The sequence below is a fragment of the Ornithorhynchus anatinus genome, chromosome 5, assembly GCF_004115215.2.
Source record: "Ornithorhynchus anatinus isolate Pmale09 chromosome 5, mOrnAna1.pri.v4, whole genome shotgun sequence".
Lineage (NCBI taxonomy): Eukaryota > Metazoa > Chordata > Mammalia > Monotremata > Ornithorhynchidae > Ornithorhynchus > Ornithorhynchus anatinus.
The window spans coordinates 29,015,886-29,030,483 of record NC_041732.1 but is presented as its reverse complement, the minus strand read 5'-3'; the positions used below and the strand labels follow the sequence as shown (position 1 = coordinate 29,030,483).

The following is a 14,598-nucleotide window of genomic DNA, read 5'->3' as shown; positions in this document are numbered from 1 at the left end:
GCAGTGAAGGAGCCCAACTTCAAGAGAAAGAGAAGTGATCAAATTGCATGAACACAACATTCTGGGAAGCAGATAGACTGAATTTCTAACTACAAAACTGACTTTCTATTCACCTTGTTGGCAAGTTGCATTTACCCTAAGTATATCACCTGTCAAATGGAACTAAAGATGCCAGCTTTGCCCCTCTTTCTTGAAATAAAGAATGGTATCATTTTCGAGCAATGTGTAACTTTAAAAGTCTCTGTGGTGGTCAGGGTTTAAAGTTTTAAGCATTAGAATAACACTGAAAATAAATAAGTTGTGGTCAATAACCACAATTTACCTATAAATTATAGTGTAGCCTTGAGTAAGCCATGTAAGCTGTTGGGGCCTCACATTCCCCAGCTGTAAAATGGCCATAATAATAGTAGCTCTTCCTAACCCTTAACTTGTGAGCTCTGTCTGATCTGATTATATTGTGTCCACCTCAGTGCATAGCTTAATGTAGTACTTGGCGCATAGTAAGCACTTAGTAGCTACTAAGTGTTATTTTTATCTGCATAAGAGGAATCCTGAACTTGCTGGAACACACAGAATCTCACATGCCTGTTTCTGAAAATACCTCCCTTCTTTTAAAAGGACTTTTATTACAGAACCCATAACAGTGTAATGCTGAAAAACCTCTAGAGGCCAAGAGAAGCAGTGTGGTTTACTGAGAAGCAGTGTGTCCAACCTGATTTGCTTGTATCCACCCCAGCATTTAGTATAGTGCCTGGTGCATAGTAAATGCTTAACAAATGCCATCATTATTGTCATTATTACTAGTGGCTGGATCATGGATCTAGGAGCTAGAATGACCCATGTTCTAATCCCAGCTTCCTCACTCATCTGCTGGGTGACCTTAGACAAGTCACTTAACCTCTCTGTGCCTCAGTTACATCATCTGTAAAATGGGAATTAAGACTGAGTCTCATGTGGGACATGGGTTGTGTCCAACCTGATTAGCCTTTATCTAATATATAACTCTTTATAACTCAACTGTTTATATCTTCATCACCCTATTTATTTTATTTTGTTTAATGAGATGTACATTAGCCTGATTCTATTTATTTGCCAATGTTTTTATGAAATGTTCTTCCCCTTGACTCTGTTTATTGCCATTGTTCTTGTCTGCCTGTCTCCCCCAATTAGACTGTAAGCCTGTCAAAGGGCAGGGACTGTCTCTATCTGTTGCCGACTTGTACATTCCAAGCGCTTAGTACAGTGCTCTGCACATAGGAAGCGCTCAATAAATACTATTGAATGAATGAATACTCTAGCATTTAGTGTAGTGCCTGGAACATAGCGCAAACAAAAACCTTTAAAAAAAAAACAAAATAAAAAACTTGATTTGGCCACTGTCTTCTAGTATAGCATCCGGACTTAGATTTTGCATTCGGTCTCCAATTGAACTATTATTAGACAGTGACCGCTCAGTATGGGAAACAGGTCATTCTGATTTGGTGTTTTCGTACTCCAAGAGACTGTCTAATACAGTGGATAGCCTGTGTGTCAGGTGGGTGAAACTGTCAAAATTGCTGCTTGTTTAGGTTCTCAAGAAGGGTTATAAAGCCTTAAGAATTTTGTTTCTGCTTGATAACATTAATCTTGAGTTACCGAAACTTTCACAATCATTATAATTGATCCCCTCCAGGATGTGTGTACTGAAAGTGGTTAACCCCACTGAAAATACAATAGAAAAAAGCAGCTTTTTTAATTTTTGGTTTGGTTGATACACAGGTGAGGCATGAGTAATAATCCTTGTATATTTTAGTGCTTACTATATGTTAAACTATAAGGGTAGGTGTAATCGGAGGGGACACAATCCCTGACCCACATGGAACTCTGATTTCATTTCCTAACCTTGTGTTGAGAGTGGGTTAGAGAAGAAAGGAAAGATCATACATCCACAAAGTGTTGTGGAAGTGAAATAACATTTTTTAGGCACTAGCAATTTGTTACCACAACAGTCCAGTGCTGATTTGGAGGGGCAGTGTTGAATTGAAGGCCAATTAGAAGACAAGAAAAAGGGAGCCTGCATTTTAAAAATATATGTTCCTTTGTTTCTCTGTTGTCATTTAAAACTAAGGGGTTGGGAAAAGAAGGAATGAGAAAAGTGCATTTATCTGTGGCAAAACAATCTGTCATATAATGATTATAGACAGTGAAGGCTTTCCGGACATGTAATATGTCTGGCGGCTCTGTTGTGCTGTACTCTCCCAAGTACTTAAATACTGTGCTAAGCACACAGTAATCGCTTAGTAAATACCATCGACTGATACCAGAGCCAACCATGCATGCTGTATACTGAACTTGAGGTCGTGGCAGTGAAATTGATTGGTTTTACTCCCTTACGATGTAGGAATCAGGCAGTGGAGGAACTTAGAGAAGTGGTCAGTGAATTTAGAGAATAGAAAAAGTTAAAGTGCACATTTGTTTCTGTCTACATTTAAAGAACAAAAAGAAAATAGGTATAATAGAGGTATGGGGGAAGGAGGTAGGAAGTCAGAGGAGTTGAAATAGAAGTGAATTGGAGATGGAGTCTTTTAGGGATTAAAAAAAAACAAACTTGTTGATTTCATGGAATATTTCACAGTTTACATGATTTAAGTTTAGCGTGGGCTAGAGGATAGAGCAGAGGCCTGGGAGCCAGAGGACCTGGGTTCTAATCCCTTCCTTGATACTTGTTTGCTGTGTGACCTTGGGCAAGTCACTTAAATTCTATGCTTCAGTTACTTCATCTGTAAAATAGTAATTACAACTATGAGCCCCATGTAGGACATAGATTGGGTCCAAGTTTCTATCTACCCCAGTGCTTAGTACAAAGTCTGGTGCATAGTCAGTGCTTAACAAATACAATTATTAACCCCCCCCAACAGATTCTGTTCTATTTTGTGGTCATTTAATAATCTTTGTCACTGAATTAAATGGGGAAACACATTTTCTTTCTGGCCTACCATTACCATTTCAAGATGGCTTTGTAAAGGTATACTCTGTAGTATCACAAGTTCAAGGTATGCCTCTTTTTTATGGTATTTGTTAAGCCCTTACTATGTGACCGTCTCTGTAGTAAATGCTGGGGTGGATACAAGCTAATCAAGTTGGACATAGTCCCTATCCCTCAAGGAGCTCACAGTATTAATTCCCATTTTGCAGATGCGGTAATTGAGGCACAGAGAAGTTGTCACTTGCCAGAAGTCACACAGCAAAGAAGCTGGGATTAAAACTCATGTCCTTAGGACTCCCAGTCCCTTGCTTTATCTGCTTCTTATCCCTCCACATGAAAGATGAGAGGATATGCTATGCAGTGTTGTGTGATTCTGTGTTTTGTTTTGATATTTATCCCCTACAGAGTTACTCATTTTAATCATGTGTTTTCAGCTTTGTTCCATGGCAAGTCCTTATGGAAGAATTTGGTCCAAAGTAGCTACTGAATATGGCTGCTGTCCAGCAGTGTCTGTCTTGGATCTGCAGCATGCAGTGCACTTTATAAACAACAGTTGGTTGTTCTCTGGCGTCCTGTTTCTTTTCCCAATGCAGTAACAACAAAGGATGATTACCTTGTAAGACCATCAAAGAGGTGCAGGTCTCCACCTACTGAAGACTGATCTGTTCACTAATCGAATGAGGATTACTTCGTTGGATTGCATATTGTTGGCCACATTCGTGCCCTCCCAGATTTTAGAGGGCGAGAAGACCTCTTCCTTCTCCTGCAAGGCCATTTTGGAATTGCTCCTCATAGATTCTTCATTCCTTTTCCAATCCCATTTCTGAAGTCTCACTCTTGAGAAACTGGTCCCAGAGCAGTGTGGGATTACTCTTCCTAATTGCTCTTCTTTTTATATTACATTATACAGTAACAGTGGGTCACTGGCAGGGAGTGAAAGGGTGTTTAAGGAGAGCTGATGACTTTTGTGATGTGAGAGATTGTCAACTCCTTGAGAGTAGGAGTCATGTATTTTATTTATGCCTCCAAATTCTTAGTCTAGTGTTATGCACATATTAGGAGCTCAATCAGGACTTCTCACAAAGGATTCTGTGAGGCCCTTTGTCATTGTGTATTCCACTTGTGCCTTTGGCTTCGGGGAGAATTTCCTTCTCTCACAACCCCATATTTTCCCCACCTAGCACACACATCTGCTTCTTGGGTAGCACATAGGGCAGTGGTTTCCCCATAGCACCCCGTAAGTACAATTGACTGCTGAGGAAGTGGAGAGGTTGGAGAAAGTTGGCCTCCTGGCCTACATCCCAATCTTTCTCTCGACTCCTCATCACAGACTAGTGGCAGTTCAGATCACTTGGCCATCTAGCCACAGTAGGCCACCACTCCCTACTCCATGATGCATCTTCTGACCACCTTTCCCTTGGTGCCACAGGAAACAGCGTACCAGGTTCACTCTAAAGCCCGCTATTATTGTACACAACATCTTGGCCCTGGGATCCTTATATTAGAGCCATATGGGCTGAGATATTGTCAGCTTCCGTGCCCAAAGGCCTTCTCTAATTTCTTCTCCTAACTCCTGCTTCCCTTTGTGCCTTCTTCCCCACCCCGGCTTCTTATGACAAAATTAGGAATTGATTGGGGTAGAGACTACCTAGGACCAAACTTCGACTTTACCCAATCACATGACACTGAGAGAATCAGTGCTAGGAGTGGGGAAGAGTAGGGGGAAGGAGCTCGGAAAGGATTGGTAAACCCAGCAGCTCTGAACTATGAAATTATGGCATTATTTTCCAGGATACTAGTCTGTTTAGTCATCCTTTGAGTTAGTACAAAGGTGTTCCATTTTCCTTTGGCTTTTTGTCTTCTGCAATTTCCCCCCATGATTTTTAGTTCTATAGGATTTATTAAGCCAACAATGATTCAGTTTTTTAGCAATATCTGTTAATATCCTGGGTTGTGTCTAATTCAAACCTTCTGATTTGCATAATCTTTTATTCAGCCTTTCCATGAGCAAGACTTATTTCCCCAAACTTTCATGCTTTGTCTACCTGCTTTAGAATTAAAGGAGTTTTTTATCAGGCATATACAGAGGATATTTCACCTTTCATTTGAATTGTAATTTCTCAAGTACCTGCAATACTTAAAGTAATTTGATAGTCTTTGCAATGTTAGTTCTTTAAAGATTACTAAGGGTATGTGTTTTTGCCTTAGTCCTCTCATGATCGAAATATCTCTCGTAGGTATGAGTTCACACATTGTTGGCATATTTTGAAATGTGTGTGTGTATATATGTGTGTGTGTGTGTGCATATATATATTTCCCACCTAAATTATTGTAAACCCCATGGAGCCCCATATATGGTGTAATGTACACGTCATATTCATTTAATTTTCATGATGAGGATGAAATCACAAATACACACCCTCCTTTCCATTATCTCTGCCATCTCTTGTGTTTTGTATTTTACAAGTGAATTCTCGGACAGTCATGCTATTTGGCATCTTCTGTATTAGCCCACTCAAGTTGTATTTCTCTTCCTAGTTCAACTTCATTAACTTTTCTTAAGGTCAGTGCCATAGCTAAAGACCATTACAGTTATACCCCTCCCAGGCAGTCAGAGGTTTCGTTACAGTAGGCATTGAAGAATTTTCTTGCTTGCGGGACTACGAATTTACTACTGAGTCAAAGTAACTTCTGGGTTTCCACCTCCATGGGAAGAGATTCTCTTCCTTTCAGTTTTCCTCTTTTTTGTGGTTTCTACTGACTTTTGAGACATCACTGGATTTCATTGTCGACAGATGAATTTAGATTATAAGCTTTTTGAGGGAAGGGATCGTGGTCAGATTAAGACAACTATCTTTACTGCATTTCAAGATATACTGAAAATCTTAGATTTTAAGCTCCTTGAGAGAAAGGAGCTTGTCTATTAATTCCATTGTATCCTCCCAACACTTTCGTACTAAATCCTCTGGACTTGCTAGTAGATGGCTACCTCCTTTTGTTAGGTGAAGCCGGTTTTTACTATGCATTCGTTAATATAAACCATTTATCCTAATCATATTGCAGAAAAATAGCCCCAAAGCTTAATAACTTAATTAGGCACACAGTAGTTTTAATTTCCTTCTAATTGCACATTTACTGTACTAATTTTACACTGGGTAAAATATTTTGTGAATTTACCAATGGATGATTTTATATACTAATAATTTTAGAGGGGCATTGCTAAGTAGGTAGATTCCTTTCCCTGAAAGTAATAGGACTAGATACAGGCCATATCGTACAGCTCATTTTTCAACTGGGCACTTCTTCCCTTTCTGGTGGAGAGAATGTAAACTGAACCCATTTCACTTCTACAACTGCTGTTGAAGGTTCAGTCCTTATTTTCCATTCCCTTCTTTTTCATGTTGCTTGAGAAGACTGAAGGAATGTGACATAACTTCCTGTTCTCAAAATCTGCTGTAATTGATTACTTCTGCAAAGAAAAATACTGATTCTAACCCTTTTTCTGAATGTCTTTCATTCTAAGAATTGTAAAATGAGCTCTGTGTGTGGTTTCTAATTTTACAAACTGCACAATGTTTGCACACCCATGTTGGGTTGGGTCTTTTCTGTTTCCAAGGCTGGAAAATCTGGGTGGGCCCAGAAGGAGAGATTATAAATTATATTTTGAAAGAAATTGAAACTATAAAAAGGGTTGAATAAAATACATTGTATTTAAAATGTAATCATCTTTTATCAGGTTGTCTTGAGAGACAGACAATATGTATTTTAAATTCTAGTTTTACTTTGGCATTCAGATATTGGAAGAAATGTTTTGTCTACCAGTAGCACAGTTCATATTGCTTTCCCCTCATCAGCCCTCTAGAAAATTCAAGCCAAATTCAAAATGATCATCTAGAGATAAAAACAAAGATACATAGACATTTCATTCCAAAGGGTAACCTGCAGCTGTATTTATAAATTTTAAATGGGCCCAGAATAGGTTTATTAAAGTAAATTACTCTTTCAGTGATGAATTGTCTTTGTAAAAATGGCATAATTGCAAGTTTGGTTATGTGTAAGTCTCAACTGATTAGGTCTTATAAGGGAGTGCGTGAGTTAGGGATATTGTATTAAATTTAACTGATTCTGAGAGCATCCTGAGTATTGGTTTAGTACTGTGTGAACTTTATGAATGTAAGGAACACTGGATAATGGGGAGTAGAGATGACAACAATCCAGTATTTCATGTAATGGAAACTCTACAGAAATATTACTGATACATTTTCAAGTTGTGAGCATGTCATGCTTAGCCATGTCCCAAGAGCATATTTTGGACAGTAGCAGCTTTTATACTGTACTCAGTAATTTTTATTCAGATAATCTTTTTAATGAATATTATAGTGCTGACTGTGGCAGGCACTGTTTTGAGCACTAGATATTTAATCCCCATTTCACATATGAGAAAACTGAGGCAGAGATAATTTAAGTGACTTGTCCAAGGACACAAAGCAGATAAATACCTTATTCACTGTGCCCCAATCTCATCTATCTCACTACTGACCACTTTCCCACATCCTCTCCCTAGCCTGGAACTCCCTTTCCCTCCATATATGCCAGACTACCACTCTCTCCACCTTCAAAGTGCAATTAAGGTCACATCTTCTCTACCAAGCCTTCCCTGATTAAGCCTTTTTTTCCTCAGCCTACTCTCCCTTCTGTGTGGTCTGTGCACTTGTTCCTTTGACCTTTGGACATTTGATATCCACCCCAACCCCACAGCACTTATGTACATATCTTTAAAGTATTTATTATAAATTATTTATTCATATTGTTTGTCTCCCTCTCTAGATTGTAAGGTCATTTTGGGCAGGGAACATGTCTGCTTATACTCTTGTATTGTACCCTCCTAAGCTCCAGAGAACAGTGCCTTGCATATAGTAAGGGCTCAGTAAGTACCATTGATTGACTGATTGGAAAATAAAATAGAGCCATAAATAGAGCCCAGGTCACCTGACTCCCAGACCCGTATTCTTTCTTCCAAGTCATGCTTCTTCTCATCTACTTGGAAGTTTCAGATGATAAGTCATTATCTTTCTGCCTCCTTTTCTGCCTCCCTTCTGTTGTTCATAAATTACCTCCACTCCCTCTATTGGATCCATCCTTCCTCTCCCCCATTGTTTATCCTCATCCTTTCTTTACCCTCTCTCCTCTCTTAACCCAGTTTCTTTTACCCTGTATTGCTTCCCTTTCACCACCTCTGATTTAAAAAAACAAAATTCCAAAGCCAAACAGGATGTCAGAGTCTTCCCTAGTGCTCCTGGGCTAGGGACACTCACTAATGCAAGGTGATTGTTGTATCATGTTCTCCGGAAGGAGCATGGCCTAGGGGAAGAAGCAAGGGCCTGGGAGTCAGAGGACCTGCATTCTAATTCCCAATCTGCCAGTTTTCTGCTCCATGATCTTGGGCAAGGCAGTTGACTTCTCTGTGCCTCAGTTTGCTCATCTGTAAAATGGGGATTAAATCCTACTCCTACTTAGGCTGTGGGACCTGATTATCTTTTATCTACCTCAGCGGTTAGTGTAGTGCTTGGCATACAGTAAGCACTTAACAAATGCTATTGTTATTATCTCCCCCTTATCCTTAAATTGTGAGCCCATGAGGGACCTGATTATTTTGTATCTACCCCAGCACCTAGTACAGTGCATGGCATATAGTAAGTTCATTACAAATAACCATTATCATTTTTATTGTTACTTCATCCTATTTAGACTGTGTGCCCCATGTGGGACAGGGACTGTGTGAACTGATTAACTTGTATCTACCTCAGCACGCTTGGTACAGTGCTTGGCACATAATAAGTGTTTGAGTGCCAGCATATAGGGATGGGTGAGTTTTAAAGGACAGAAGTTTCTCTCAAATCTTACCACCCAGTAGCATCCAGTGGCAGGGAGGCTCACCAAAGACATGCCTTGCCTCTCCCTTGAGGATCCCATCACTAAGGGGTCTCCTTGACCTAAAGCACCATAGTGGAGGGTACATAGAGAGAAGACAAAGTCCTAGTCTTTCTTGCTTCCCACTGATTCCGTAGCTACCCTTTTTGACCACCTGTCATTTTCTGGAACCAACCCCCAATGCATTTGTTAAAAGCAGACTATGTGCAGAACACTGTACTAAGACCTGGGAAAGAAGACCCGGTTGGGAATTAGACATGGTTCTTGTCCCGCTGAGGACTCATGATCAAAAAATGCTGTTTGCTGCTCTGCCAGAGTACTTGGAATCAAAGAGGAAGAGGTGTGTATTTTTATATGTGGGCTTCCTTCTCCTCCATCTGCCTCTTTATGTAGCCGTGTCTACCCCCTTCACTTTTCCATCACCGTGGCTGTGGAGTGGTGGCTTAGCTGGCACTTCACCTCTCTCCGTGGATCTTGGCAGGCACACGAGACATAGTAAATTGTTCTAACTGTGTGTGCCCAGACTTGCAGATTTTAGTGTTAATATCATTTTCGCTTCATATCCTTACTCAAGTGAAACCTGCTTGAGGAGCCAGTGGACAAAATATGGCTTGGGCCTTAGATCTGGGCTGCCAGTCTATTCACCCTTTTCACAGTCATTAGACTGTGAGCTTGTTTTGGGCAAGGAATGTGTCAGTTGTTATACTGTATTCTTCCAAATGCATAGTACACTGCTTTGTATGCAGGAAGCACTAAATACGATCGAATGAATGCATGAATTCACTCCATTTCTCAGTGTTTAGCTCTGCAGTCCCATCATGCCTAAGGCTCTAGGGACTGGAATCAATCGTATTTATTGAGCACCTAACTGGATGCACAGCACTGTACTAAGCACTTGGGTGAGTTCAGTGTTAAATAATATGGCAGCGACGGTTTCTACAGTGTGTAAATGGAGCTGCTAACACAATCAGTGTAGGCCATGGTGAGTGAAAGTACAACCATCTCTGTCTCTCAAACATTCCCATTTAGAACATGGCATTTGATAAAGTAGGTGAGCAAACTCAGAAAGTCATTCCTGGCTGAAATAATTGCCTACCCCTGAAGTATGGTCAATGTTAACGTGAATCCAGGGATTCACTAAGACTGTAGTGAATACATAAATACATTCTCCGACTTGAGTTTTTCTCATTTGGTGTAGCTATTTTTAAAGTATGGAAATGTAATTTATTAATTTGAATAGTAAATGTTGGGTTAGGGGATTTTGGGACTTTCCTTTTTATTTATAGCTCTTATGGTAGCGTTATTCTCTTTTGAATATGTTCTTACTCTCCTAAGATCTATTTTCTGCATGGACCCATGTAAAAGATCTGCCATTTTACTTCCTCTTTCCTCTTTCCTTATAATGCCTTATGCAAGTAGTGGTATATTGGTCAGGATTTCCTTTTTTCTTTCACAGAAATACCTCAAAACACCAACATGTTACAGAATCCAAAAACAACTGATTTTGGGCCCTGTTCCTTGCACTTTGTGGTTTGGGGCTTTTGCTCACTTCTGGGAGGGAAGGAGGAAAGAAAGGAGGGAGTTTTCACTTGGGGAAAAAAAGAAAAATCTTAGATTCAGAAGCTGGCTGTTAACATCATTCTTAGTAGTTCACAATTGAGTCACTTAAACAATGAATCAGTTGCTCTTGTTTGTCCTAATATGGGGGGGAGGGAGTGGGTGGAGGTGGCAGGGAAGAGAGAGAGAGAGAAAGTGTGTGTGTGTGTGTGTGTGTGTGTGAGAGTGACCCTAGTCATAGTTCCCCCCCCCTTTTTATTTTTGGTAAGTCATATGGACAAAGAAGTAATATACATGGTCCAAGAAGTTAGGAGAGAGGGATACTAGTCAGGGAGAGAAATGTTGGATCCAAGGTTATTATTATTATTGTTAAACTAGATTAGCATATTTAGACACATAATCAGGAGAACTAATTCTCTGGAGAAGACACTAATGCTAGGAAAAATCCAGGGAAATGAAGAAGACGCAGACCAGCAACTAGATGGATAATGACCATAACAACGATAACAGAAGAACCGTTAGAAAGCTTGCAGATTATGGCAGAGAACAGGACATTCTGGAGAAAGTATATCCATGGAGTCGCTCTGAATTGGAAATGAATCGATGGCGCATAATAATAATAATAATATTGTGTGCCAAGCACTGTTGTAAATGCTGGGGTAGGTACACGCCAATCAAATTGGACACAGTCCATGTCCTACATGGGACTCACAGTCTTAGTCTTCATTTTACAGATGAGGTGCTGAGGCCCAGAGAACTGAAGTGACTTGTCCAAGGTCACACAGCAGAGAAGTAGCAGAGCTGGAATTAAAACCCTGGTCCTTCTGACCAAGGCCCCTTGCTCTATCTACTGAGCCCCTGTGTAGGTAGAAGTAGATTTAAGCAGATAAGAAGGGGGTCAATAGGATTCAGCCAACATCAGGAAAAGGAGGGGCCTCTAGGGAGCTGTACCCAGAGAAAGGAAAGGAGTAAAATGGAGGCACTTTCCCTGTTATTTACATTTTATTTAAGATGTAAAAGATCAGATAAGATTCACTTTTAAAACTCTCTTTCCCTAGATCGTGCATATTGTCATGTGTTTTTGTTTTTGATTTTTTTTTTTGATAATTCATTGGCTTTTTGGGTATCTAGTGTCTTGAAGCAAGACTCAGCATGAACTGTTATAGTAAAAAAATAAATGCAAGTGCCCTGGTATAAATAATACAGTGTATTTCAGAACAGAGTTATTACTAATGTTGTGCTAGAGGAAGTGAGATTTTGGTGACTAGCTACACTAAAATTATTTTAACCTGCTAAATAGTGGCTTCAGATGCTCTTTGGTTTTGTCAGGAATTCTAGATTGCACACTCCACTGCAGGATAGACTCGATTGATTCTGAATAGTAATTTGTATCTTTTTTTATGGCACTTAAGCACTTAGTATGTGTACTGCACTGTACTAAGCACTAGGGTAGATACAAGTGAATCAGGTTGAACCCGGTCCATGTCCCACATACTAATAGTGGTGTTTAAGCACTTACTATGTACCAAGCACTGTTCTAAGTGCTGAGGTAAATACAAGGTAATCGGGTTGTCCCACAAGAGGCTCATAGTCTTAACCTCCATTTTGTAGTTGAGGTAACTGAGGCACAGAGAAGTTAAGAGGCTTGCCCAAGGTCATATAGCAGACAAGTAGCGGAGCTAGGATTAGAACCCAAGTCCTTTTGACTCCCAGGTAAAAATGATGGCATTTGTTAAGCTCTTACTATGTTCCAAGCACTGTTCTAAGCAGGTCCATGCTCTATCCATGAGGCTGTGTTGCCATCCAGCTCTACTTCAGGAGTAACCTGTAAGGATTATTCTTCTGACCAGTCAGGTTGGTATCAAGAACCAATGTGCTGCAGCCTTTACGAGAAACATATTTATTCATCTCGTCCATTTAAACAAGCCTTTATAGACTAAACTTGGTCAGGTGTGTGTCTTTTTTTTTCTACTCTCCTTAGTCAGATAGGTACATTACTCCACAGTGTACATTGCTGCAATGGGTTTGGTCAAGATTTTTGAATTGATTGTTCACGAAAATTCTGCCCTGCAGTTTTGCTTCTTCGCCCCTCATTTGTTCCTCTCTTCCCTTGCAGTCTGTGGGCCGAGCATTGATATTCGCAATGACATCCATGAGCTGAAGCGCCTGGAAAACTGCACAGTGATTGAGGGCTACCTCCAAATTCTGCTCATCTCCAAAGCAGAAGATTACCGCAACTTCCGTTTTCCAAAGCTCACGGTTATCACCGACTACTTGCTGCTTTTTCGCGTGGCGGGTTTGGAGAGCCTCAGTGACCTCTTCCCCAACCTCACAGTCATTCGGGGGAGAAACCTCTTCTACAACTATGCTCTGGTGATCTTTGAGATGACTAACCTCAAGGAGATCGGATTGTACAACCTGAGAAACATCACCCGGGGGGCCATTCGGATCGAGAAAAACTCAGACCTCTGTTATCTCTCCACCGTGGACTGGTCATTGATACTGGATGCTGTGTCTAACAACTACATAGTTGGGAATAAGCCTCCAAAGGAGTGTGGGGACTTATGTCCAGGGACCATGGAGGAAAATCCAACATGTGAGAAGACCACCATTAACAACGAGTATAATTTCCGCTGCTGGACCACAAACCACTGCCAGAAAAGTAAGATGTAGCTTTCCTTCCTGTCCATCTGTTACCTTTCCTTTAAAAAAAATCCAAAAGCTAATTATTCCTGTTTATCTATGAGGATGTACTCCAATTAGATTGTGAGAAAGGAGCTAAGAATATCTTGGTTCTCTCCTTGGGGCAGACTTGAAGAGTCTCTTCCCTTCTCAGATGTGATGGAGTTGGAAAATGTTATCAGTTAATGAATGCAATTATTAAACTTAAGTAAAAATTAAAGTGGAAAATCTTATGCTAGATATGTTGACACAGATAATTGGTAAAGTTTGTTATAAATTGCAGGAAAAGAAAATAAATTTCTATCATTTGAAAGGATTGAAAGATTCTTGGAGGCTGAATATCAAAGATTTCTAAGTATTTCCAGACGCTGGCACAATTATCAGTCTAAGGGGAAGACCATTGATGTTCTAGCATGCAGAATTGATAGTGCTGGTGTGAGGTTGTAGAGAAATGATGATGAGGTTAATCCAAGTCCCTAAAAGTCTTTTTCCTAAACATCATTATAGTATAAGGAAGATTATTGACTGTAGAGATAATACAACATGGGGTAGACTGCCAAGAAGGGTTTGGCGTTTTCATCTTTTAAACTTAAAGAAAAGAAAACACTGGACAACCAACTGCCCTAATAGGCAGACATCTGAACTTGACCTATTACAGTTTGCCAAAACCAAGAAACAAAAATCTGGGCAGTTAGTTTCATGTTGAAGACTGAAATTGGATACGATTTAGATAATTGAAAAGCATGGATGGGTAAAACGAAAGGACGAGGAAAGCAATTGAACCACGGGGGGAGAAGCAGAAGTTGGAAGAAAAGAGGCTTCTTTAAGCTGAACAGCACCCAAGACAACTGCTTATATATCTGTTTGATAGAGCTGGACCCAAATCTGTGTAATTGAGAGGCTCACTTATTTAAACAGGTCCCAGTACTGTATATGTTAAACTCAGCAGCCTGGAGTCATTGAGTCACCAGAGTCCTAAAGGCTTTTGAGAACCTGCAAAAGGCAGCACAGTTTTTAATGATAATAATAATAATGGTATTTGTTAAGTGCTTACTATATGCCAGGCACTGTGCTAAAAGCTGGGGGGGATACAAGCAAATTGGTTTGGACACAGTCCCTGTCCCATGTGGGTGCCACAGTCTCCCCATTTGACAGAGGAAGGAACTGAGGCCTAGAGAAGTGAAGTGACATGCCCAAGGTCACACAGCAGGCAAGAGGTGAAGCAGGGATTAGAATCCATGACCTTCTGACTACCAGGCCCGAGTTCTATCCACTTACACCATGCTGCTTCTCAGCAGTTTTGGGAACCAAAGTCTAGGTTTCGTTATGGTTGCTGGAGATAGCCATGCTGCATTTTGCAGACCATCTTACTAGCACCTGAGAACTGTCGGGGAAGGTGCAGTGAGGTGTAAAGCTGCCTGTTTCTTTGTAAAGTGATGCTGAACCACGCACCTGCTGAATTA

General features: G+C 40.3%; 1 protein-coding gene across 1 annotated transcript in view; it reads left to right on the top strand.

The window, feature by feature from the left end:
* IGF1R (insulin like growth factor 1 receptor) overlaps window positions 1–14,598 on the top strand; it is a 322,256-nt gene that overhangs the window by 50,624 nt on the left and 257,034 nt on the right. The window contains exon 2 of the mRNA XM_029066648.2: window positions 12,570–13,115. Coding sequence (XP_028922481.1) covers window positions 12,570–13,115 — 546 coding nt within the window. The remainder of the gene's footprint in view (window positions 1–12,569; window positions 13,116–14,598) is intronic.